At 37.0% G+C, this 24,560-nt stretch overlaps 3 protein-coding genes and 1 long non-coding RNA gene across 4 annotated transcripts; 3 read left to right on the forward strand and 1 right to left on the reverse strand.

Annotated features, from left to right (window-relative positions):
* The first annotated feature begins 204 nt into the window (after positions 1-204).
* Positions 205-4,220, forward strand: LOC126591552 (peptide chain release factor APG3, chloroplastic-like). The gene is made up of 15 exons (XM_050257274.1): positions 205-444; positions 628-684; positions 1,136-1,216; positions 1,329-1,386; positions 1,481-1,584; positions 1,718-1,769; positions 1,958-2,007; positions 2,261-2,326; positions 2,402-2,566; positions 2,669-2,741; positions 2,851-2,983; positions 3,195-3,252; positions 3,428-3,475; positions 3,685-3,768; positions 3,904-4,220. Exons 1-15 carry the CDS (start codon positions 295-297, stop codon positions 3,973-3,975), a joined length of 1,251 nt encoding a protein of 416 aa, XP_050113231.1. The 5' UTR covers positions 205-294; the 3' UTR covers positions 3,976-4,220.
* A 959-nt stretch (positions 4,221-5,179) lies between these two features.
* Positions 5,180-6,446, forward strand: LOC126588194 (transcription termination factor MTERF4, chloroplastic-like). Its single transcript, XM_050253259.1, has one exon. The coding sequence runs from the start codon at positions 5,256-5,258 to the stop codon at positions 6,387-6,389; it is 1,134 nt and encodes a 377-aa protein (XP_050109216.1). The 5' UTR covers positions 5,180-5,255; the 3' UTR covers positions 6,390-6,446.
* Positions 6,447-9,293: 2,847 nt separating this feature from the next.
* Positions 9,294-15,334, forward strand: LOC126590108 (peroxisome biogenesis protein 6). The gene is made up of 16 exons (XM_050255623.1): positions 9,294-9,695; positions 10,079-10,711; positions 10,829-11,072; positions 11,303-11,444; positions 11,748-11,931; positions 12,125-12,307; positions 12,535-12,819; positions 12,993-13,064; positions 13,155-13,241; positions 13,331-13,453; positions 13,592-13,702; positions 13,799-13,837; positions 13,912-14,033; positions 14,154-14,298; positions 14,667-14,747; positions 14,872-15,334. The coding sequence occupies exons 1-16, from the start codon at positions 9,429-9,431 to the stop codon at positions 14,959-14,961; spliced, it is 2,808 nt and encodes a 935-aa protein (XP_050111580.1). The 5' UTR covers positions 9,294-9,428; the 3' UTR covers positions 14,962-15,334.
* On the reverse strand, positions 15,010-23,352 carry LOC126590118 (uncharacterized). The gene is made up of 2 exons (XR_007612069.1): positions 23,243-23,352; positions 15,010-15,242 (listed from the first exon to the last, which is right to left on the reverse strand). It is a non-coding gene; the product is annotated as an uncharacterized LOC126590118 (long non-coding RNA).
* Between the last annotated feature and the right edge of the window lie 1,208 nt (positions 23,353-24,560).

The raw sequence follows: 24,560 nt of genomic DNA on the forward strand, positions 1-24,560 counted from the left end.
ATGAACGGACATGATTCACAGATCCCTAAAATTCTCGCAAAAAGAATCCGACGAGAATCCAAATTCTCTACCTATATTCAAATTCTATATTCAAATTTGATTACGTCAAATTCCACTTAAAAGTGTTTTATTTGCAATATCACAACCTTTAATCATTTGCAATCACAACCTTTAATCCCGTTTGTGTGGGATACGATATCCAAGTTCCCAAACAGGAACCGTAAGCAGGACTTTATCCGTTCCAAACGCCACATGTCCGTTTAGGCGCGTTTTTCCTTCCGACCTGCAACTCCCATGGCTGCAATGAGTGGCCTCACTACGAGCTCCACTCCTTCTCGAATACTCGCATTGCCAGCACGACGCCGTTTCCACGACCACTGGTCGTCGAGCTCCGTGTTCGTCAGTAAACCTCCTACCAGAGCTCCCAGACTCGTTTGCATGGCGGTTCGTACATCCACCCCCAGAACAATAACAATGCTTCCGAATTCGAAACATTGAAATTGGAAATTTACAGCTTTCGAAATTGGGGTTTTGTTATTTTTTGACGGGAAAAGTTTTCCCGAGAAACAAACAGGTGTTATGTGATTGGATTCTCATTTTCTGATGTTTTTTTTCGTGGAATTGCAGGAGCCCTATTTGATTACAAAGCTGGACTCCGCCGAGAAGACGTGGAAAGATTTATCAGTACGATTCGAACTCTGACCGAATGTTTTGGGTTGATGATTTTGATTTTTCTCTCTCTGTGTGTGATAGTGTGTAGTTTTTTATGGTCTAGGGTTTTAGGTTTAGGGTTTAGGGATTTATATGGTAGAGAATTTGAATGATTTCGGAAGATTGGGAATGTAGAATTTTGGTGATTAAAATTTTGATGCTAGTGATTGCAATTAAAGACCCATTGCAGAGATTATGACTTGCAAATTGCCTTAACCGAATTTGAATTTTATGTTTCGAATTCTACAAGAAAACAGATAGAGGGGAAAAAAGGGGCATGAATTGGGTTTAATTGGTTTCATGCATATTTTAGCTGCCTGTGTATCACTGTATAGATTCGTGTACTGTGGTTCTACATGGTTTGTTATTGCAGTTGTTTTCTTTGGATTTGAGTATCCTCATGAAGAAGCGGAAACGAATGTAGGTCAAGCTGGCTGATCCAGATGTCGTGTCAAATCCCAGTGAATACCAGAAGCTTGCGCAGTCCGTGGCAGAGCTTGATGAAGTGCTGCAGTTTATCTTTGCCACTTATCATGCCAGGTTTTAGTTGTGTGTTCTGCTTGAATTTCATTTCAGATTTTAACTGACTGTATTTTGCCTTTGTTTTCAATGTACAGGTTGTGACAATCTATAGGGATTTCAAAGACTGCGAGAAGCAGTTAGAAGAGACTAAAGGTTTAAGTAACTATATGCCTATATAAAACATTTCTTTCGAAAAATTTGAAGCTATTTGCTAACATTCACTTTGATATTTATATTGATACATCAGCTTTAGCAAAAGAAGCTGGCAGTGATGAGGATATGGCAGAGATGATATCTTTTGAACTTGAATCTTTATCCAATCAAATCAAAGAACTGGAAGCGAAGCTCAAGGTATTTTTATGTGTGATTGATTGATTTGGCATTCTGAACTACTTTGACCGAATATTGTTGTTTCTATTTTTTAATGTTTTCCTTTCCATGGTTGGAATATCAATTGGGATAATGCTCCATTTTGTATTAACAGATGCTACTCCTTCCTAGTGACCCTCTTGATGCAAGAAATATAATGCTTGAAGGTAATCTCATAGTTTCCCTTTAAATAAATTGTTCTATTAGATTGCTTGAGAACCACATATAGATGTTTAGCAATGTAAAATGCTCTCTCAAGCCTCGTTTTTAGGAAGAGATGATGGAACATCATATATCTGAACCAGATTTGACTGAAACTGTCCCTCATACATACGTATTCTTTTTTTTTCTGCAGTAAGGGCTGGTACTGGTGGTGATGAAGCTGGAATCTGGGCAGGTGATCTTGTAGGTATATGTTTCTTTTGTCATTTAAATTCTATAGGATATGTTGACATTACTTTTTATTTGCACGGGCACATCAAAAGTCTCTGTTATTGATGTGCCCGTGCACTCTTTCTTCTTCTTTATGTTTTATTTCAATGATAGGCCTCATTGGAAAAAATGATTATTCTATGAATTCCTTCTTCGCAAGTTGCTTCCAAGCATATCTTAATGCTTCTACATTTTCTTTTCCTTTTCTGTTTTTCTTTGTACCAAGGTTCGTATGTATGAGAAGTACTGTGAGAGGAATAATTGGAGGTTCAGCACAGTCTCAAGCTCAGAGGTATGTTTCACTGACATTTTTAGAGGTATATCCTGTTTCGGTTGACATACTGACAGAGCTCTTGCATTATTTTAGGCTGAAAGAGGAGGATACAAGGCCTATGTGATGGAAGTCAAAGGAAAACGTGTATACAGCAAATTAAAATATGAATCTGGTGTTCATCGGGTTCAACGTGTTCCTCATACAGAAACACAGGGTCGCGTGCATACTTCCACTGCGACTGTTGCGATCATGCCAGAGGTAGCTTTTATTTTACTTGTCACTGTAATCTTTCATGTACTCTTTATGATCAAACATTTCTGATTCATTGACTTATTGTGCTTGTTCTGTGCCTTACTATAGGCGGATGAAGTTGAGGTGGTTATCGACCCAAAAGATATTGAACTGACAACAGCAAGGTCTGGGGGAGCTGGAGGTATTGATATGCAAAGAGTATTATTTTCTTAATTAACTTGATTTTGCGTCTCACTCTTCAGAACAGGATTACCTATGTGAGTTAAGCCTCATGTCTGATTATTATGCAGGGCAAAATGTCAACAAGGTGGAGACAGCTGTTGATCTCGTCCATAAACCAACGGGCATCCGCATCTTTTGTAGCGAAGAAAGGTCTCAACTTCAGAACAAGCATCGTGCATTTCAGTTGCTGCGAGCGAAATTGTGAGTACTGATTTCTGTGATTTAAATGTCCTCATATTCTTTATTTGTTAGGCACATTAACTGTTCCCTTTTATGAAACATTTTGGATTTTGCATAATATTTTCGTCATAGCTTGACATATGCATGGAGTGCAGTCAACGCCATTAACACATAATACCTCTTGTTTCCACACTTTTTCTTTGGTCCATAATGATCAATGGCACTGGTACAGGTATAAGATAAAATTGAGAGAGCAGCAGGAGTTGATTAGGAATCAGCGGAAATCGCAGGTATCTTTTAGCTTAGAGTATAGTTACGAGGCACATAAGACTGCAACATCTCTGTTGTAAACCCTTGCCATCACATATATGCTGTTCTTTGATATTAGGGTATGCAATGGGAGCGCTAGATTATGGTTTTAGGCACAGGACTAAACCGTGTGATGTTTGTATTCTGAAAATGCAGGTTGGTACTGGTTCTCGTGCAGAAAAGATTCGGACATACAACTTTAAGGTATTGATAATGAGTGATTTACTGAACTATCCAGTTCAAAAGCTATAGCTATTAGGTGCAGAGGTCCCGATAGGTCTATAAAGCTAAAATAACTTATGCTAACCAGTAACCAACGCGAGACTTGTGTTCAACAATTTTGTCTGTGAGATTTCTTGCATAAGATTGGTTATGTTTCAGGAAGTTCACTTCTTTTGTTTATTGAATATCAGGACAATAGAGTGACCGACCATCGGTTAAAGACAAACTATGAGCTCACCTCTTTTCTTGGTGGCGATATAGATAACGCAATTCAGGTATTTTTCCACAGTGAAGCTCTTTAAAGACATGTCCTCCTTTTCTTTTAATAAATATTATGGCTATACAGTATTTGTCAAAAAGGATTCACCAATATGATTGCGGTGCAACTGATATTCCTACCCTTCTTGCAGGCTTGTGTTTCCTTAGAACAGCAAGAACTTCTGGAAGAACTCGCTGAATCTGTAGGAGCGCCCGCTGGCTAATTCCTAGCTTGTTTTGCGGCAATCTTGTTCGAAGATTGACAGAGTCGGATCAGAGAGTTAGGAAGCCTTTGCTGGAAAAAAATTGTTCAAAAACGGGGCAATCTTTTCGTATGTTGTATGTAGAGACGCAATCACAGGCACATGAATTTTTCGTTGAATTTGTTGTTGACAGGTTAAATAGCTTGAGTTATGTAATTTTTGTACTCCATTTTATATATGTAAAGATGAGAGAATCGTGTAGCGAATAGGTGGGTACATTGTCCCTTTGAACTCGGATGCAAGTACGTCGGAAACTGCTTTATCGAACTTGGGTGCGCAAAGAGGCATGCACACTACCTTATCGAACTCAAGTACAAGTAGGTGGAAACATTGTCCTATCGAATTCGGGTGAAAATAAGTGGGCACGCTGCTTTGTCAAACTGAAGTGTAACTAAGTGGACACACGACCCTATCGAACTTAGGTGCAAATAGGCGGGCAAATTGCTTTATCGAACTCAATTGCAAATAAGCGTGCACATAGTCGTGTCCAATTGTATTAGTCCAAAAACCAATTGAACCATGCTTTTGAAAGTGCTTTTAAAACGGCTCGTTTGTGAGTGCTTTTACAATATCTGAAAGCGTTTTTAATAAAAATGTTTTTAGATTCTAAAAAGCACTTAAAAATGCTTCTTGCAAGAAGTATATAATTGGTGCTTCTTGCAGGAAGTTTGACATTCAAATGGTCTAAACTGAAGGGCTGACAAAATGTCAAGCTAGACATTTTGGTGCTAGAGGGTTTGTAAAATGTCAAGCTTGACTGGCACTGGAGGGCTGGCTGCTCTTCGCCAGCCCTTTGGTCAGTTCTCCCATTTTTGGCTGGGTGGGGACCACGAGCCATTTAACCTAACCCTCAGTTAGTGATGGATTTCGTGTCAAGACGGATTATTTTTAGCTCTATGATCCTTTGGCCGAGTTGGTTGGAGATGGCCTTAGATGTGTCATCTCGCAAGACTTCCAATTGTTTGAAAATCTTTGACCTACAACAAAGCATATAAGAATTTAAAAAGCTATATCCAGTGTGGTTGATTTAAATTTTATGCAGAGATCTTAGGTTTGAATCCTGACATTTTTTTATTATTTTTTATTATTATTATTATTATTATTTTAGTTACAAAATCTGAGGTTCGGGTCTGGTGGGTTTGATCGGGTCTGGGTCCCGCCGGTTCGGTTTTACCCAGCCCATATGACAGAAACCAAAACCCAAAAAACAGAATCTGTCCGTCCAAATCAAATCCAAACCAATGACACCCTTCAACTGTCTCACCAAAATCGCCGCCGTCCCAAGATTTGCAGTACAAAATCTATCCTTCCGCAGATCAATCGCCAACACAATCTCCGCCGATCACGATGCTCCCACCGTCGCATACCTCATAAACTCATGTGGGTTGTCGCCGGAATCCGCCGCGGAAGCTTCCCAGAAGCTAAAGCTCCGGTCTTCCGACAGAGCGGACTCTGTTCTGGAGCTCCTGAGAACGCACGAGTTCTCCGCCGCCGACATCTCAAAGCTCGTGAGACGCCACCCTTTGATCCTCGCCGCCGACGCCGAAAAGACCCTTTTGCCCAAGCTCGAGTTCTTCACCTCCAAAGGGATTTCGAGGTTCGATCTCGCCAGAACTGTGAGTTACGATCCTTCCCTTTTGAAAATAAGTTTGAAAAATCAGATTATCCCGTCTTACAATTTCCTCAAAGCCCTTTTGATTTCTGATGAGAGAGTGATTAGTATTCTGAAGCACAAGCCGTGGATCTTCCTCGATAATCTGTCGAAAAATGTGATGCCGAATATCGGTATTCTGCGAGATTTGGGGTTGCCGGAATCCTCCATAGCTCTGCTGCTTGCGCAGTATCCCAACATTTTGATGAAAAAGCATGAATTGTTCAGTGAGATTGTGAATGAGGTGAAAGAATTCGGATTCGAGCCCGCGAAATCAAACTTTGTGTCGGCAATGCGGGTGATGTCGGGTAAAAAATCGATCTTGAAACGAAACCAAGAGGCTTACAGGAAATGTGGTTGGTCGGAGGATGAGATCCTCTCTGCTTTCAGGTCCAATCCCTTGTGCATGACGAAATCGGAGAAGAAGATAACGGATACGATTGATTTCTTGGTGAACAAGATGGGGTGGTCCTCGGCCGCCATTGCAAAATGCGCGACGGTTATGTGCTTGAGCTTGGAGAGGAGGATCGTGCCGCGGTGTTCGGTTTTCAAAGTGCTGGTGGCGAAGGGGTTGGAAAAAGAGAATTTGAGGTTGTCGAGTGTGGTTTATCCGGCGGAGAAGCAGTTCTTGGAGAGGTTTGTGAGTAGACATGAAGTGCAAGTTCCTCAATTGTTGCTTGTGTACCAAGGAAAAGTGGATTTCCAAGATGTATTGATTAATTGAAATTTGTATCGTATGATTCAGTGAGGAATGAAGAAAAGGGAGATTAATTTTGGCGAATTTTGTTCAATTTCAATTTTGATCTTTGTGTTTTAAATTTCGTCAATTTAATCATTGTGTTTCGTAACCAGAACCGGTGGTTTTGTGGTAAAGGACAAATTACGAGACTTTCTTAAAACAAAAAATTGGAGGTCTCGAGTTCGAAACTCGTTGCTGGTGTGAAAGTCAAACTTGTGGCCATGGAGGTTGAAATGCTTATGAGTATTTCGGTCCTTGGAATAAGTGGATAACCGTGGCTTGCTATCAGTTGTTTCTTTTTTAATATAAAAAATAAAAAATCATTTTGTTTCGTGTTGTTATGAAAATTTTGAAATTGTGTTATTTAGTTAAATTTAACCCACTAAGGGCTGGTTTGGTATTGCTGTGTTTTGAAAAAAAAAAAGACTGCTTCTATGTGCTGTGAGAATAAGCTCATTTTTGCTACTTCACGTTTTCAGTTTTTTTTCATCAAAAACTGTAAAAGTAAGCTGTTTTTAAGTGTTTACTAAACACCTTTTTTATCTCAGTTTTTTTATACCTATTTTTTATAAAAGTACCTCAGTACCAAACCAGTACTAAACCAATTCGTTTATTTGATAGATAAATTGAGTATCGGCACTTGAATTGTGGTATAGTGATATTTGTTTCCATTTGTTTGTAGGAGTCTCAAGATTCGACTTTTATGGATTGTGCGTTAAATACTTAGTTAAGCTTGGTGAATCATACGATACAAATGAGCAAGTTCCTCATTTGTTTGCTCTGATGAGCCAAGTGAGGTTCTCATAGACTCATCTTTTATTAAGGTGGAAAGGGTCTATTGAATGAAAGTTTCCAACCAATTATATTATAACACTTGATGTCCCAACCGTTTTTCAGGCATCCTGAAAAACTCCTACTAAACCCAGACTTAACCATCTCTAGCCACCAAGCACGAGCCACAGGTTGTCTGACTCAAAAGCCGTTTCAAATTCCACCTTAATGCCCCCACGTTAGGTCACAAGCCCACATTACCAGGCTGGGCAAACTAACTCTAACCGTTTAAATTTTATATATGCAATTTGTGTATGCTTCGGCGATCTATGACTTATTTTCTTATAACGAGAAGAAAAGTCGTAAAATATTCTATTACTCTCATAATGAGTTCTACAGTCCAATGAATACATCGAACAAGATCGTATCAAACGCACACATTCCTCCGATCAATATTTTGTAAGCCCGATCGAGATGGACCGGAATCCGGCTTGGATAAAACCTCCATTGAAGAAGCTTAAGTTATAGAGCAATTCCATTTTGTTGTACAAGGCCAATGGACGGCTTTATATATTGGTGTATTGGTGTGTCTGCCTAAAAAAAGGAACAAAGACAATGGGATTTTCATTTTTGTTAATTTCTTTGACTCTGAGCTTTTGAAGCAGATTTGGGAATGTAGCTCAGATGGTAGAGCGCTCGCTTAGACTATATCCAATCCTTGGGTTAAAACCTAAAATTTTTAGCCTAGAAAATTTAGATTTTAGCTCAGAAATAGTTTTTTTTTGCCCCAACCTTCTAGCCTAAATTTTTTAGCCTGAGATTATTAAAGAATAAATTTAGAATATTTTTTTCTTTTAAAGTAATTTAAAAAAAAAAAGAATTATGTACACTATCATAATTTAATTTTATGAACATTTTAGCCTAAAAATATTTAAATTCCGATAAATATTAAAAAATCACTAAATTTGGGTGAATTTTGAGTTAAATAATTTTTTTAATTATTTTTGCTGTTGGGTTTACAATTGAGCCGTTAGATTTTTTTTTTACCTTTAGATTTGATTATATTCGATCTCAGCCGTTAAATTCAATAAATCTTGAAAGACATGCCCATGTGGGTGAGGGTCCGCTGGTGGTGCCCACACCAATTATTGGGCTAAATCCTAGGGGGAATTTGACTTTTAGCTTTTAGCTTACACATTTAGCATGTGTTAGGATGGGAATCGATACCCGCATCTCCATCTAATATGTTTTTTTTATCATTCTAATTGATTATTTGCTTTGTACTTCTCATCTTCCAAACTAAAATGATGGAGGTCAGTTGAACTAGGGGAAAGAGGAGCATGAGCCCCCCATGCTCTGATAAGCCAAGGAACCTGAACTCCGGTCATCGACGGCACAGTAAGCCATAACTTTCGCATCTTATTATGCCGCATCGAGAGCCTGATAGCCATAACCTTCGTATACGTTATCATGCCATTTGGTCACGGCATATGGTCACATTCTTTGCAAAGCAAATCGGCATCTGCTCCGACCAATTTGCTTAAGAGGCTTTCTCTAGTGCCCATTTAGGTTGAACATCTAAATAAGAACCGTTAGATCACTTAACTTAATAGAATATAACGGCTCTTATTCAGACTAAAACGTACAATGAAATCAAGCTTCGAAAATTTGCATCGGACGGTCCAAAAGGTTTACTAGTAGTCTTTGGTGCATGCCCAATTAGCAACAAAAGCCCATTCAAGTTCCAGCCCAAACAACTCCCGTCCAAACGGTTGGACTACTACAGCTTGTTTGGATATGTTTTTAAAATAATTGAAATCGTTTTTGATGAAAATATTTTTAAAAACCATCCTTACCAAAATTATTAGGCTTGTTTGGAAGTGCTTTTAAAATGACTGAAAACATTTTTAGAGAAAATATTTTTAAGTTCCAGAAGCACTTTAAATGTTTTCTACAAGAAGCACCAATTACGTGCTTCTCTTAGGAATCATTTTAAATATTTTTCCAATGATTTATTAACATTTTTACTATGATAGTATTTAAAAGTATTTTAATAAAAAACACTTTCAGTTATTTTAAAAAAACATCCGAATTTATTAAATCCTTAAAAAAAAGCTTCTTGAAAGAAGAAATAACTAGTACTTCAAGCAGCCCGCAGAGCTTCATCGATTCGTGCTATTTCAGTATCTATAATTATATATACAATCTGCAGCTGGAATGTATCTATGTGTGTATCTATAGGTTTCCATTTCAATGGTGGAGAGGAGGAGGAGGAAGCCACTGGTGCTTACTTCCACCAAAAGTCTCGTCAATTCCGTACTGAGTGAAGACCGCCCAGTCGACGGCGGCGGCGATGGCGACGAGTCTACGAGCTTGCAGTTGCCGCCGGGGATTCTCCGGCTGTCTAAGGACAGAACGGTCCTTTCAAGCAGCCCCAAATTGGCTTCTCTCGACGACTCTGCTTTGGTCGGGCTGCTCACTTCTGCCCTCAAACGGCTCTCCATCACCTCCGGCTCTCTGGTACTTGTTCCAATGTTGATTCATATAAATTTTCCTGCTTTCTGTTTGGTTGCCGGGAAAATTGATCAAAGTACAAGAATTAACACTTGAATCGTAGATGAATTTCCCAGCTAAAGACTCAAGTTATCGAAATTTCGATTTCCGGAATGAATTATGGTAGAATTTTGTTGATTTTGAATACATAATGTGATTTTAAAGAATGTTGAATCCAATTAAATTCGCAGTTAAAACTAAAATTATCGATTTTTGATTTTGGGAAAGAATTGAAATTCATTAGTTAGATTTTTCGGGTTTAAGATTACACTAGAATTTTCTGTTCAGCTAGTAATTGATACCAGTATTCTATGTTATTTTCTGGTTCGGCTGGATTTCGAATACACAAGGTGACTGTGATGAATGTGGAGACAAACGTACAAAGAACCGCTCAGGCCATTGTCCTTGATCCTCCGAACAGCCATGATTGCGCCACGAAGATTGAACAATCCTTGTCTGAATTTTCTCACGCAATGCTTATTTTGCCTTGTTGTACTTTCCCCGGAAATGATCGAATGTCGTTGAAGCGCGAAGTTGCGTATATATCACCTCTATTAGCATATAACCTTGACTTGCACACATTGTGCTTCAAATCACTCGTTCATAGAGGGGAAGAGCTTTTGGCATCTTATTTTGGAGAGAAAGTGGATGATGAGGTGAGCGGGAAAGGCCTTGAGGCTTCTGTAGTTGGATTGCAGTTGGAGCCTCAGCCTCAGTTGCCAAGATATGCTTCCCATTTGAGAGCTTCTTTCGTGAAGATACCGGAATGTGGTACACTTGACTCTCTTAAAGGAAATTCGTCCGTTGAATATGAAGATCGTCAAGAAATGATAGATTTGGCACTACATAACTACTTTGGAGTTGATAGGTATCTAGCAAGAGGTGATATTTTCAGTATTTGTATCAATTGGAGTTGCAAGTCAATGATGTGCATTCCTTGCAACCAAAGTTCACAAGATGGAAGTGATAACATCTATTTCAAGGTAATTTCCCTGTATTGTTCTTCCTATCAAAAAAAGAATCTTATTATTGTTCTTTGGTTGCTTTTATACTCAACATATAGTACCAAGTCTGATCACAGCGTAAATTAATATTCTTAGGTTGTGGCCATGGAACCTTCAGACGATTCCATTCTCCGAGTTAATCGCTCTCAAACAGCCCTTGTGCTTGGAGGGAGTGTCTCTTCTGCTGTACCCCCAGACTTATTGATTGCTGGAAAACAAGGTTTTGCACCTTTGCAAGGGGACACCGTAAAAATATTGGCCTCCATACTTGCACCGCCTCTCTGCCCATCAGCACTATCTTCAAAATTCAGAGTTTCAGTTCTCCTGTACGGATTGGCAGGTGAGTTTGATTTTTTCTTTTGTAGTTTGCTTTTCATGGTGGCTTCGATGTTTAAATTGGAATGGTCTCTAACAAGATCACTCATCTGCAACCGTATGCAATAATCTTTGAACCTATTACCAGTTAGTAACAAAGATGTTGACCAAAAACCTGTCTGTTCTCGTTAAGATGTATTTTTCATGTGCCCAAGTGTGTAGTGTTATTGAGTACTGATTCAATGCTCGCTGCAGGATGTGGTAAGAGAACAGTTGTTAGATACATTGCTCGTCGATTGGGCCTGCATGTAGTTGAATATAGCTGTCACAATCTAATGGCATCATCTGATAAAAGGATGTCTGTTTCACTAGCTCAAACCTTGAATACAGCTCAAAGGTGAGGCAGCACAAAGTGTTTAGATCTCGTAAAATTTGTCAGTTACGTTGCTCTAATACTGTCACATATACTTGGCAAGGCAGACACAATCGTATTCATTTTTGTTACGTGTCTTTCAGTGATATTGTTAATTGCTGTATCAATAATTATCTTTGCATCATTTATTCAAACTTTTGTGAGAAGCCAGTCCATGCTTTTCTATCATTGTTTTCTCTGTTATATTTGACAATTTATCATTTTTATTGTAGATTATTTCTTCTTTATATTGTTGCTTTTTTTTTCTTATGCCAATTATGCTATCAGATACTCGCCAGCAATACTTCTTCTCCGCCATTTTGACGTTTTCCGGAATTTGGGCTCTAATGAAGGTCCACCAAGTGATCAAGTTGGAATCAATTCTGAAGTGGCTTCACTTATCAGGGAATTCACTGAGCCAATTTCTGATGAAGGAGACATGGATTTTGAAGGAAAACACAATGGTGATACTGTAAGATGCAAATGCTTTAGATCCGCATATCTTGGTTTAGGATACTTATACTAGTCATTTTGATTCTCTCAAATGATAAATAGTTGTAATATGAATTTCTAATGATCTGTACCTATTTATTTTGCATGGGTGTCCGTCCATTGATCTATAACTTTTTTGTTTATTATTTTTAATCTTAGTGGGGCATGTGCAGGATGCTGGGAAGATAGGAAGGCATCGGGTGCTGTTAATTGCAGCTGCTGACAGTACTGAAGGTCTACCACCAATTATTAGACGCTGCTTTAGCCATGAAATAAGTATGGGTCCTTTGACCGAAGAACAAAGGGTGAAAATGGTGTCACAATCGCTGCAAACGGCTTCTGAACTCTTTTCTAATGTATGTGAGCAAATGTGTTGTTTCTATGTACCTTTTGTGTGCGGGTTTTTTTAATAGAAATATAACTATGATGCATAGGCTATTCCTAAAAGCTGAACAAGTGTATATATATATATTCTTGTAACCATGATTTGATCTTGTTTTGGTTGATACTCCACATGGTATTCATTGTAGTTTTTTTGGATCAAATTGGTGACTTTGATGGATCAGATTGTTGTTTTTTGCAGACTGGTTCAGAGGAGTTTATAAAGGATATAGTTGCGCAGACATCTGGTTTCATGCCTAGAGATATCCATGCTTTGATTGCTGATGCTGGTGCTAACTTGATTTCCAGAGGCAATGTTCTGATTGACAGTGTTGAGTCGGAGGAATCAGATGGATCTCTCAGACCTAATGTGGAATCTGATAGTAAGTCCTCTGCAGTTGCACCTCAGGTTCTGAGGAAAGAAAACTTGACAAAGGCATTGGAGCGTTCAAAGAAAAGGAATGCAACAGCCCTGGGTACACCAAAGGTAACTTAGAGACAAGGCTAACTTCAGTGTAATTTTTTATTGTTTCTAAGAGTGTTATCTTCGATGTGGGAGGTACTAAAGGTTTACTGCTAGAATCAGCAAGCAGTGAAGTAGTAATCTCATAGAACATTTTCAAGTATATACAAGGAATTTTAAAGTCATTTTTCCCATAGGTCCCTAATGTGAAATGGGATGATGTTGGCGGTCTTGAGGATGTGAAGAAATCAATTCTGGATACTGTTCAGGTAGGCACTCTTTGTATATCTAAGCCTTTGTTCGTTAGCAAGATTCCAGTAACTGGAAATTGAAGTCTCTTTCTGTTGCTGTATTTGTAGCTACCTCTTCTGCACAAGGACTTGTTTTCATCTGGTTTACGAAAGCGGTCTGGTGTTCTTCTATATGGTCCACCTGGAACTGGAAAAGTAAGTTGCTCTGGACTTATCAATTTGCCCTCTTCCCGCCTGGAGCGATTTGTTTTTTAGCCACCTTTGATTTTCTTATTAATCCTCAGACTCTACTGGCAAAAGCCGTTGCAACTGAGTGTTCCCTGAACTTTCTCAGCGTAAAAGGACCTGAACTTATCAATATGTACATAGGAGAGTCAGAAAAGAATGTTAGAGACATCTTCCAGAAGGTAAAGAATTCCACTATGATCAGTTGATCAGTATCCCTTCAATGAAAGAAGCTTATGATATTGGTTTTATATATAAATTTCAAAACATCCATTTCAAGTTTCAACTCGTGATTAAGTGACATTGTACATACTTTGCAGGCCAGGTCAGCACGCCCATGTGTTATATTTTTTGATGAACTTGATTCTCTTGCTCCAGCCCGCGGTGCCTCTGGGGATTCTGGGGGTGTTATGGACAGAGTGGTTTCTCAGGTGAAGTCTCCTTTTTTTTTCCTCAGGACTTCCGCATAATTTTTTCTATGATTCCATTAATGTTTTCTTAATGTGATAAGTTTTCTGTTTCGCTAGATGCTTGCAGAGATCGACGGCCTAAACGATTCAACACAGGTTATTGTCCTCGTATCTTCCTTTCTTATAATAAGAAAGAAACTATATCTCATTCTTTATTTGGTTTGTCTTAGGACTTGTTTATAATTGGAGCAAGCAACAGACCAGATTTGATTGACCCAGCACTTCTACGGCCTGGACGATTTGATAAACTACTTTATGTTGGAGTAAACTCTGAAGCATCTTACAGAGAGCGGTTAGTATTCTCACAATTTCAGTTTCATGCCTTCATAATGCATACTTCGTTTAAGAGACTAATCAAATAATGCATGTCAATGAATCTTTTCTTCACATTTCTTAATGGCATCTCTTCTAGGGTCCTCAAAGCACTTACCCGAAAGTTTAAGTTACATCAAGACGTACCACTTTACTCCATAGCAAAGAGATGTCCCCCGAACTTCACTGGTGCAGACATGTACGCGTTGTGTGCAGACGCTTGGTTTAATGCAGCAAAGCGCAAGGTGAGTCAGATAAACTAATATCCTTGCTACATGTTAATGCTATCTGATATATGGGGTGTTAAATGGTAAGGTAATTAAGAGCGGAAGTGCATTTATGTTTTATTTCCGTTAAAGTTGGAATATCTACCCGTAAACCAGTTAACAAACGAGTTTTGAGACACCCAGGATTTCATATACTGAGATTGAAAACCTTCAAGTGCTCGATGTAGGACCTTGTATTGTCGAAATCATCCTGGACATTTTCTATCGACACTCGATACATGTGTAAATTTGTATCGCAGTAAACTTAACTAGATAAAGGAATGCTCCTGTATTGACTGATGGTATTTCATGCTCCCTTTCTGGTGCTGACATTTGGTTTCGTGTAGGCTTTGAGTTCGGATTCAGATTCTTCCGGCACAGATGAACAATCGGACTCTGTTATTGTCGAATATGATGATTTTATCAAGGTATGACAATTGCTCTTCACTATGATTGAAGGAAATGTGAATAGTTATGTGTATTACTATACAAAGTGCTTCTCCAAAGCCAGTTTCTGGATTATCGCCTGACTGCCTTGTCCTCCCATCTTAGGTCTTAGGGGAGCTTTCTCCGTCGCTCTCCATGGCCGAGCTTAGAAAGTACGAGTTGCTGCGTGATCAGTTCGAAGGAGCTCCCAAGTGAATTCCCACCACATTAAAATGATCTGTGGGGAATCTATATTTTGAATCACTTATTATATGGTCAAGTGTATATGATATCAGTTTGTACTTCGAGGGTGGAAAAAGAAATATAGAAAACAGAAGAATAAGGAAAGATAGTATTTTCTTGCATGTAGGGCAAGCCTTGGCGCAATGGAAATGTTACTTCTTTGTGACCGAAAAGTCAGGGGTTCAAGTAATGGAAACAACCTCTTTTCAAAGCACAAGGGTAAAACTATGTACAATAGAAGTTCCCCTCCCGACCTTCGTAAAGGCGGTAGACTTGTTGGCTTGGAGTTGCCCTTAATATTTCCTTGATGTACCATTAAATTGAAAAAGAGTTATTTGTCGATTTATTGCCTGAACTTTTATGTAGCAATAGGATCAAATTGTCAACTTTAGAACTACATTCTTCATTGGATCATGCTTCTTTTTTTTTGTCTCTTTGAGATTTTAGGTTTGATTTTCGTAGATGACGAGTTTGATTACTTAATTATAGTTGGTTCATTATGTGGCGTACCTCAAGTCTCCACTCCACAATATTGTTGTATCAAAGAAAAGAAAACAAATTGATAGTCTATTCTAAACTAATCTAAACTATGAGAAAGGAATTTAAGTATGCTGCTCTACTCAACTTGGTTAACCTCATGTCTACATCAATCATAAAGCGTCATAAGGTCCACATAAAATGAGGCCGACTTGGACCTATAAATAAATTGCACCAGAGGAAAAGGCATGCCGATTAAGAATGGATGGCCAAAAATGGGCATGTACATGTTTCACACAATATTGTAGCACGTGAATTATTTGTTAATACTATACTCTAAATCATAAGGGCATGTTTGATGGTCTAGTTGGAATAGGTTGTGGCCAATTAAAATAGATTTGAGTTCAGTTCATTGTTTGTTATGTTAAAATGTAAGATGAATATGACTGGATATGATAGGTATGAATCCTCAATATATTGGGTTATTTAACCTATCAATATACACAGGTTTCAAGTCATGCCTAACCAATCCCTGCAAATCCAATCATATCTAGCTTGACCAATTTCTGCCAATCCAATCTTATTCTTAAGGCCATAGGCCATCCAACCTTACATTTGTATTATAGCACATGACTAGTTGCTATTATATCATGTGACTGTACAATATCATAACTTTTCGAAGATGTGCACAAACATCAATTTATTTTTGGGAACTTTAACGAAAAGCACCCGGTACTGTTCACTTTAATGAAAAACCACATTTTTACACTAAAAAGTCAATCCTGATACTATTCACTTTACCCTTTATTTTGTCCTTATCATTAAAACTCAAAGTTTTCAAACCATTTTCATTAGTTTTCCTTTTATTTTTTTGGTCTTTTAATAAAGAATATTATCTACATTAAAGGAATGGGGAATAAAAAATAAAATAAAATAAAAAAAGTGGGGGTTGGGTGGGGCTAAGCCTCACACTGTGCTAGACAATAATGTAGTTCAAATTCGCCTTTAGCGAGAATCGAACTAAGACCTTTTACTTATAAGTGAAGAAAAATATCAATAAACCGTAGTATTAAGTGGCGTGTACAAACATTGTTTAAATTCCATTTTTGATACTAAAATGCTTCTGTTGTTTTTTTTTTTTTGGTCAATTGGAAATACTAAAAAAATGCTATTTATGCTTCAATTTGGCGTTTGGAATCTTTGGATGGTCAAATTAAAGAGCACAAATCCAAGCATATTCTTCATAATTAGCAAGGAGTTTATTCCAAAAACCTTGTTCTAGTACTATATATTGAAAGACATGCTTCCCATTTGTAGGACCCAATTATTGCCTTGTATTTTTAATAAAAAATCATTGTTAATATTACGGTCCAGTGATTTTCATTTTTACTTGTAAATGAGAGGTTTTAAGTTCGATTCTTGCCAAAATACGACTTGTACCACATTATTACGAGCCAATTGTGAGATTAATCCTACCCCCTTTCCTTAGTATAAACAATATCGTTTGTTTAAAAAAAAAATTAATTGTTATTATATTTTTTAACAAACGATATTATCTAGCTAAGGGATGAGGTGGGTTAAACCTCACAATGAGTTAGCAATAATGGGGTTCAAATTCGTCTTTGACAAAAATCAAACCTAAATTCTCTTATTTACAAGTGAAGAATAATATCATCTTACTGTAGTATTAAGTGGCAATAATTGTTGCTATTTATAAGCTTACTAATTACTTGATGCTTTCTGACCGTCCATTTATATAAAAAAAACATCTGCCTTTTTTACTTACTGGTTTCCTATTGATTTTCTGTTAATTAGTAGTTTTCTGTTGTCTGATATTTATTGCTAATCATTATCATTAGTCAGTTTCCAAAAAAATAAAAAATAAAAATCATTATCATTAGTCTCCATTATTTACGTCACGAATATTATTCGACTTTTTACATGCAATGAGTCATTTATTAGTATTTGCAAATCACAATTCAATAGAATTGCATAGCTTATTTTTATGAGAAGTATTATTGGCATTCCAAAAATCTCATTCTACGCTCCTCACAAATGTATTTTTTTTCCTAATATAGAAAGTTTGGAGTGTAGAATGAAAATTTTGGAGTACTAATAGCAATTTCTATTTTTTAATCATAAATACATCTGCATAATGAACCTGTTAAAATCGTAAAAAAAGAAAAGTAATTTATATATAACAGACTGTAAGAGCACATGAAAAGTTTTATGCAAACAAATCAACCCCATGTACTCGCTTGCAGGAAGTTATAATGGGACACCATTTAGTATCAAATCACCATAAAAATATAGGAAAACTAATGAAAAGGGTTTGAAAACTTTAAGTTTTAATGATAAGGACAAAATAAAGGGTAAAGTGAATAGTACCAGGATTGACTTTTTAGTGTAAAAATGTGGTTTTTCGTTAAAGTGAACAGTACCGAGTGCTTTTCGTTAAAGTTCCCTAAAAATATATTATATATGCACTCGTGTAAGTCAAATATAAGATGTTTCCTAATTAAGTAGAGACATAGTACCACTAATAGTGCACAAAACGATCAAAGAACTTTGGTTACGTACATTGTTAACTTATGGGACGAAAAGCACCACATATTTTTGTCTCAATTCTCAAGTGTAAATGTACTTGTCATTTAGTATTACAGTCTAGTGATATTTCTCTTTATTTATAAGTGACAGGTTTTAAGTTCGATTACTGCTAATTTATTGTAATATTTAACCTACTTCTTTACTCCTTAGTGTAAAAAATATCATTTTTTTTTAAAGTGCAAATGTACTTTAGAAAAGAAAAACAATACACATGCTGCTTTAGAGCAACTCCACCCATGTGGGTTGCTCGGGGGACAGTGGAGAAGAAGGGGCCGGAGGCCCGGTGGAGAGAGGTCCAGCCGTGTGGAGGCCGAGTGACGGTGGGAGCCCGAGCGAAGGGGGGGTGGGGAGTCGACGGGCCTGTGGCCCGAGGGCTTTGCAATTTTTTATTTTTTTTGTGTCAGAGAGAGAGAGAGAGAGAGAGAGAGATAGAGAGAGAGAGAGAGAGCTTTTGCAATTTTTTATTATTTAAACAAACAAAAAAAACTATTATTTTAATTGTTTATTGTCAGGGGAGGGTTCCAAGGGTGAAGATGTAAATGGCAATTATTGTTCATTAATGGTAGTTACTATTCATTTAAGGTAGTTACTGTTCAATAGGGTGGATTGAATAGTGGATTGCCAGGGGGGAGGGCTCCATGAGTGGAGTTGCTCTTAGGATGGACTCGGCTTCTCTACCTTCCCAGCTCTCATACACTCACATCCCCTCCTATTTTGTGCGGTCACGGTTAAGCCACGTCAACATTTTATATTAATTTTTTTTATAGAGATAATAAGACAAAAAATAATAGTGATATAAAATGTCAACGTGACTTAACCGTGATCGCACAAATAAAAGGGATGAGAATGTATGGGAATTGGAAGGACAGAGAAGTGAGGTCCCTTTAGGATGGGCCTCTCACGTCTCCTGCCTCGTGTATTTCGTGACTTTCATTCTTCATGGTGGGGTTTCCTATTATGGTTTTAGATATTGTTCCAATAACAATAACAAAATAATGTTTGTCGATTGAGAGATATTTTTACAAAACGAGATTACTTACTGCAATGTTCCGAGTCACTAATATGAAGTCTTACAAAAATAAAATTAGACATTATTTTATATTACTGTGTAAATCATACGATGGTGAGTTGAGTCTCATCGGCTGTCAGTCTCTGGTCTCTTATTAAAAAATATATATATTAAAATAATGACTTTTTAAAGGGAATTAAAATAATGGAATTAAAAAATAGGGCAAAAGACTGTTTACTACATTTATGTTTCGTGGTTTTCAACATTTAGTACATTAAGTTTTTTTCGTCCCAGAGACATACCTAAAGTGTTAATTTTGGGACAGTCTCATACATCCGTTAGTCAAACTATTAAGGCTGCCGTTAACTGATGACGTGGCGCCTATATGGATAATGACTGGATGCCACATGTCATTAAAAATATTAAAATAAATAATTAAATAAAAGTATTTATTAAAAAAAAAAAGTAGCGACAACAAGGAAAAAGAAACCCAGAACCCCTGCAAATCAAAACAACAAAATATTCCGATCAATCCCCAAATCCAATCTTTCAATTCAATCCCCCACTCTCAACCTCCTCTCTTCTCACTTTCCCATCAGATCCACATTTTCTCGATAAACAAACACCTCGAGCCCCTCATTTCTCTCCTCTGCATCCACGGGGACACTTTCATTCCTCCCCATCTTCTTCTTCTCTTCCATAACCACCACCATACGATTAAGCTCGGCCCAAATCCCCAGACCCTTCCTCCCTTCTTTCCTTTGCACCCACCCTTCCCCTCCATCTCCTTCTTCGATTCCACCTACCTTCCCCCTCCCTCTTCGAATGGAGCCCTTCTGCGTCACCCTTTTTACGTTTTCTGGGTCTCTCCGGCCGCAATTTACCCTCGAAGGGCAAAACCCTTTTCGCCTTGCGTATTTGCGACTTCAAATTCAGGTTTAATTTTCTGTAACTCTCTCTCTCTCTACCTACTCTCTCCTGTTTTCTATGTTGTCTGTTTAAGTAGAATTGCATGAATCAATGAATGTGTGTTGGTTTGTATTATTGTTAATTGTGTGTTTTTATGGATAGTTTTTTAGATCTGTTGCAGATGGGTTTCTTGGGTTTTTTTGGAATTTGGCAGCTATTGGAAAAATTGGGGGAAAATGTTACAGAATTTGTAAAAATTGGGAATTATTATTTTTCTATTGTGATTGAAGGTTTTACTGATTGGTTTTCTGTTTCCAATTTGAAAGTGGGGGTGCTAATGACAGAGCGGAGGCGGTGGTGGGGAGGGACATAGACGGAGCCATACGAGGAAGGAGGCCGATCCTTCATTGCCATGAGTGAGGGTTTGGAGGGGGAGGCAATGGGTTTTGGATGTGAAGGCAACGACATACGATTTCAGAGTGCAACGTCGTTTTGTCCTTTGTCTTCATCACCATGACCTGAACCGGAGCAATCGGTTTGATGCCGCAAATCTCGAGGGTCTGGAACTTCCTCAGCTCATAGTGCAACTGTCGCCATGGATACAGGGAAGATAAGGGATGTAGGGTGCCCAAAAACATTTTTTTTTATTTTTAAATTGAGTGGGTCGGGGGTTGAGGGAGGGAAAGGCTTGGATTTGCAGTAGAGGCCGAGAAGGGAGGGAGAAGGGAGGACAGTCGGGGTTTTGAGGAAGAACAATTTTTTTTTTGAATAAATACTTTTATTATTTTAATATTTTTAATGACACGTGACGCCCAATCATTGTCTACATAGGCGCCACGTTATCAGTTAACGGTATACTTAACAGATTGACTAACGGATGTATGAGACTGTCCCAAAATTAACACTTTAAGTATGACTCTGGGACGAAAAAAACTTGATGTACTAAATGTTGAAAACCACAAAACATGAGGGTAGTAAACAGTCTTTTGCCCTAAAAAATAAAACCTCACTTTAACAACAAGCATTGTGCACAAGAACGGAATTGGAAAAGAAAAAACTGCATATGTGATAACGAAATTGACAGCAAGAGCATAAGATGGTATTTTGTGGATAATCTATGTAAATGCTCACAAGTCACAACCCATTATGTGGGTCCCTTCATAATTGGGGCATAGTTTTATCTGTCTATATAGAGGACCCGGCTTCTCTATCCTCTCACTTTTCATACACTCTCATCCCCTTCTATTTTGTGCAGTAACGGTTAAGCCACGTCAACATTTTATATTGATTTTTTTATAGAGATAATAAGACAAAAAGTAATAGTAATATAAAATGTTGACGTGGTTTAACCGTGATCGCAAAAATAAGAGGGGATGTGAGTGTATGGAAAGAAGGAGGGCAGAGAAGTCATGTCCCTATATAGACAGCAAAAAGAGTAAAGTTTTCATAATTTAAATTGCCCTTCTCTAATGAGGATGTTTTTTTAACAAACGATAGGTAGGTGGGCGGGCTTAGCTTCATAGTAAGTTAGCAATAATGTGGTTCAAATTCGTCTTTGACGAATAGACTTTAGGTTCAATTCTCGTCAAAGGTGAATTTAAACCACATTATTATGGTAAGCCCATTGACCCACTCTCCTACCCCTTAATTATTTTTTAAAATATATTTTAATAAAAATAATAAAATTTAAAATAAGTAAAATTAAAACAAAAGAGAAACAATAAAAAAAAATACTCGTAAGTTGATGAGTATGAGTTAGGAACAATTCAGACTATCATTTCAAGTAAGTAAACATATGTTAGTTGTTTTAACATTTTGCAGTTACAATGAATGTAAAAAGGAAGACAATGATTTGAAATTATATTTTAACTATTTCAAATTACGTGTTTCTACACTTCTTCTATGTTCACCTGTAAATAAATAAATTTTAAATTGAGTTTATGTTAAAATGAATGACCAACTAACATATCATCTGATGAACAAAATTTAGTATACATTGCATCACAAAACTCAAATTTTCCAATTTATCCTTGAAAATTCAATAATCTTGTATTGATTTCAATCAACGGTTATTATACAAAGCTCAAAAAACAACATTGAAATAACTAACAAATTGTTGCACATGAGTTAAGTGAATTATTGTTTTAGACAACTAAATTGAAATTAAAAATAAATAAATAAACTCCAGACATGACAACCACATAAAGAGAGGGACATTTTTGTCTCAAAACATATGTAAGCATAGGAAAGGGATCATTTTCATATCCCTTCCACCAAATTCACCAATCAATCAATTCGGACCTTTGAAATTTGATCAAATGACTATAAACAAAGGATATCTTTAAAAGTTATAATAACTTTAGCCGTTATATCAAATTTCAAGAGTTCAGATCAGGTAATTGGATGAATTTGGTGAAATGGATCCGAAATCCCTTCCGTAAGCATAAACCAGTCAACCAGTTGAGGTTTGCTGTCTCCACCAAACCCATTTGGTGCGTGCTTCTTTCTCTTTCAATATTATTATTATTATTTTAATTATTTTCTTCTGTGAAACACTGCGGTAAATACTAAATAATTCATTTTTTAAAATTAATTTCGAATTTATATTTTTCGTTTTTGATTTTCCAGTGTTGCCCTTTTTTTTTTTTTTTTTTTTTTTTTTACCTATTTAAGTCGTTAAAGTCCTGACAAATGGATAAAACAAGATTCTCTTGATCTTATGATTCAAATTGGGAGTCTAGAAACTTAGCATTTCGAATATGATGATTTTATCAAGGTATGACAATTGCTTTTCACTATGATTGAAGGAAATGTGAATAGTTATGTGTATTACTATACAAAGTGCTTATCCAAAGCCAGTTTCTGGATTATCGCCTGACTGCCTTGTCCTCCCGTCTTTCTTCGTCTCTCTCCATGGCCGAGCTTAGAAAGTACGAGTTGCTGCGTGATCAGTTCGAAGGAGCTCCCAAGTGAATTCCCATCACATTAAAATGATCTGTGGGGAATCTAGATTTTGAATCACTTATTATATAGTCAAGTGTATATGATATCAGTTTGTACTTCGAGGGTAGAAAAAGAAATATAGAAAACAGAAGAATAAGGAAAGATAGTATTTCCCTGCATGTAGGGCAAGCCTTGGCGCAATGAAAATGTTACTTCTTTGTGACCGAAAGGTCAGGGGTTCAAGTCAGGGAAACAGCCTCTTTTCAAAGTAAGGGTAAAGCTGCGTACGATAGAAGTTCCCCTCCCGACCCTCGTAAAGGCGGTAGACTTGTTGGCTTGGAGCTACCTTTAATATTTCCTTGCATGTACCATTAATTTGAAAAAGAGTTATTTGTCGATTTATTGCCTGAACTTTTATGTAGCAATATGATCAAATTGTCAACTTTAGAACTACATTCTTCATTGGATCATGAATTTTTTTTTTGTCCCTTAGATTTTAGGTTTGATTCTCGTATATGACGAGTTTAATTACTTAATTATAGTTGGCTCATTATGTGGCTTACCTCAAGTCTCCAATCCACAATATTGTTGTATCAAAGAAAAGAAAACAAATTGATAGTCTATTCTAAACTAATCTAAACTAAGAGAAAGGAATTTAAGTATGCTGCTCTACTCAACTTAGTTAACCTCATGTCTACATCAAGCATAAAGCGTCATAAGGTCCACATAAATGAGGTCGACTTGGACCTATAAATAAATTGGACCAAAGAAAAAGGCATGCCGATTAAGAATGGATGTCCGATAATGGGCATGTACATATTTCACACAATATTGTAGCACGTGAATTATTTGTTAATACTACACTCTAAACCATAAGGGCATGTTTGATGGTCTGGTTGGAATATGTTGTGACCAATTAAAATAGATTTGAGTTCAATTCGTTGTTTGTTATGTCAAAATGTGAGATGAATATGACTGAACATGATGGGTTATGAATCCTCAATATATGGGGTTATTTAACCTATCAATATACACAAGTTTCAAGTCATGCCTGACCAATCTCTGCCAACCCAATCATATCCAGCATGACCAATCTCTGCCAATCCAATCTTAACCTTAAGGCCATAGGCCATTCAGCTTTACATCTATATTACAGCACATGACTAGTTGCTATTATATCATGTGACTATACGATATCATAACTTTTCGAAGATGTGTACAAACATCATTTTTTTGGGTCTTTTAATAAACGATATTATCTACATTAAAAGAAGGGGAAATAAAAAATAAAATAAAATAAAAAAAGTCGGGGTGGGTGGGGCTAAGCCTCACACTATGCTAGACAATAATGTGATTCAAATTCGCCTTTAGCTATAATCGAACTAAGACCTTTTACTTATAAGTGAAGAGAAATATCAATAAACCGTAGTATTAAATGACGTGTACAAACATCGTTTAAATTCCATTTTTGATACTAAAATGCTTCTGTTTTTTTTTTTTTTTTTGTCAATTGGAAATACTAAAAAAATATTTGGATGGTCAAATTAAAGAGCACAAATCCAAGCATATTCTTTCATAATTAGCGAGGAGTATATTCCAAAAACCTTGTTCTAGTACTATACATTGA

Source organism: Malus sylvestris, chromosome 11, assembly GCF_916048215.2.
Source record: "Malus sylvestris chromosome 11, drMalSylv7.2, whole genome shotgun sequence".
Taxonomy (NCBI): domain Eukaryota; kingdom Viridiplantae; phylum Streptophyta; class Magnoliopsida; order Rosales; family Rosaceae; genus Malus; species Malus sylvestris.

Bases quoted from the DNA above. Each gene is read 5' to 3' on its own strand.
- LOC126591552 (XM_050257274.1), top strand. From the start codon at position 295: ATGGCTGCAATGAGTGGCCTCACTACGAGCTCCACTCCTTCTCGAATA. The intron at 1,387-1,480 runs GTTTAAGTAACT...TTGATACATCAG, and splicing joins GCAGTTAGAAGAGACTAAAG to CTTTAGCAAAAGAAGCTGGC. The intron at 2,984-3,194 runs GTGAGTACTGAT...GCACTGGTACAG, and splicing joins CAGTTGCTGCGAGCGAAATT to GTATAAGATAAAATTGAGAG.
- LOC126588194 (XM_050253259.1), top strand. From the start codon at position 5,256: ATGACACCCTTCAACTGTCTCACCAAAATCGCCGCCGTCCCAAGATTT.
- LOC126590108 (XM_050255623.1), top strand. From the start codon at position 9,429: ATGGTGGAGAGGAGGAGGAGGAAGCCACTGGTGCTTACTTCCACCAAA. The intron at 11,073-11,302 runs GTGAGTTTGATT...TGCTCGCTGCAG, and splicing joins TCTCCTGTACGGATTGGCAG to GATGTGGTAAGAGAACAGTT. The intron at 14,299-14,666 runs GTGAGTCAGATA...GGTTTCGTGTAG, and splicing joins TTAATGCAGCAAAGCGCAAG to GCTTTGAGTTCGGATTCAGA.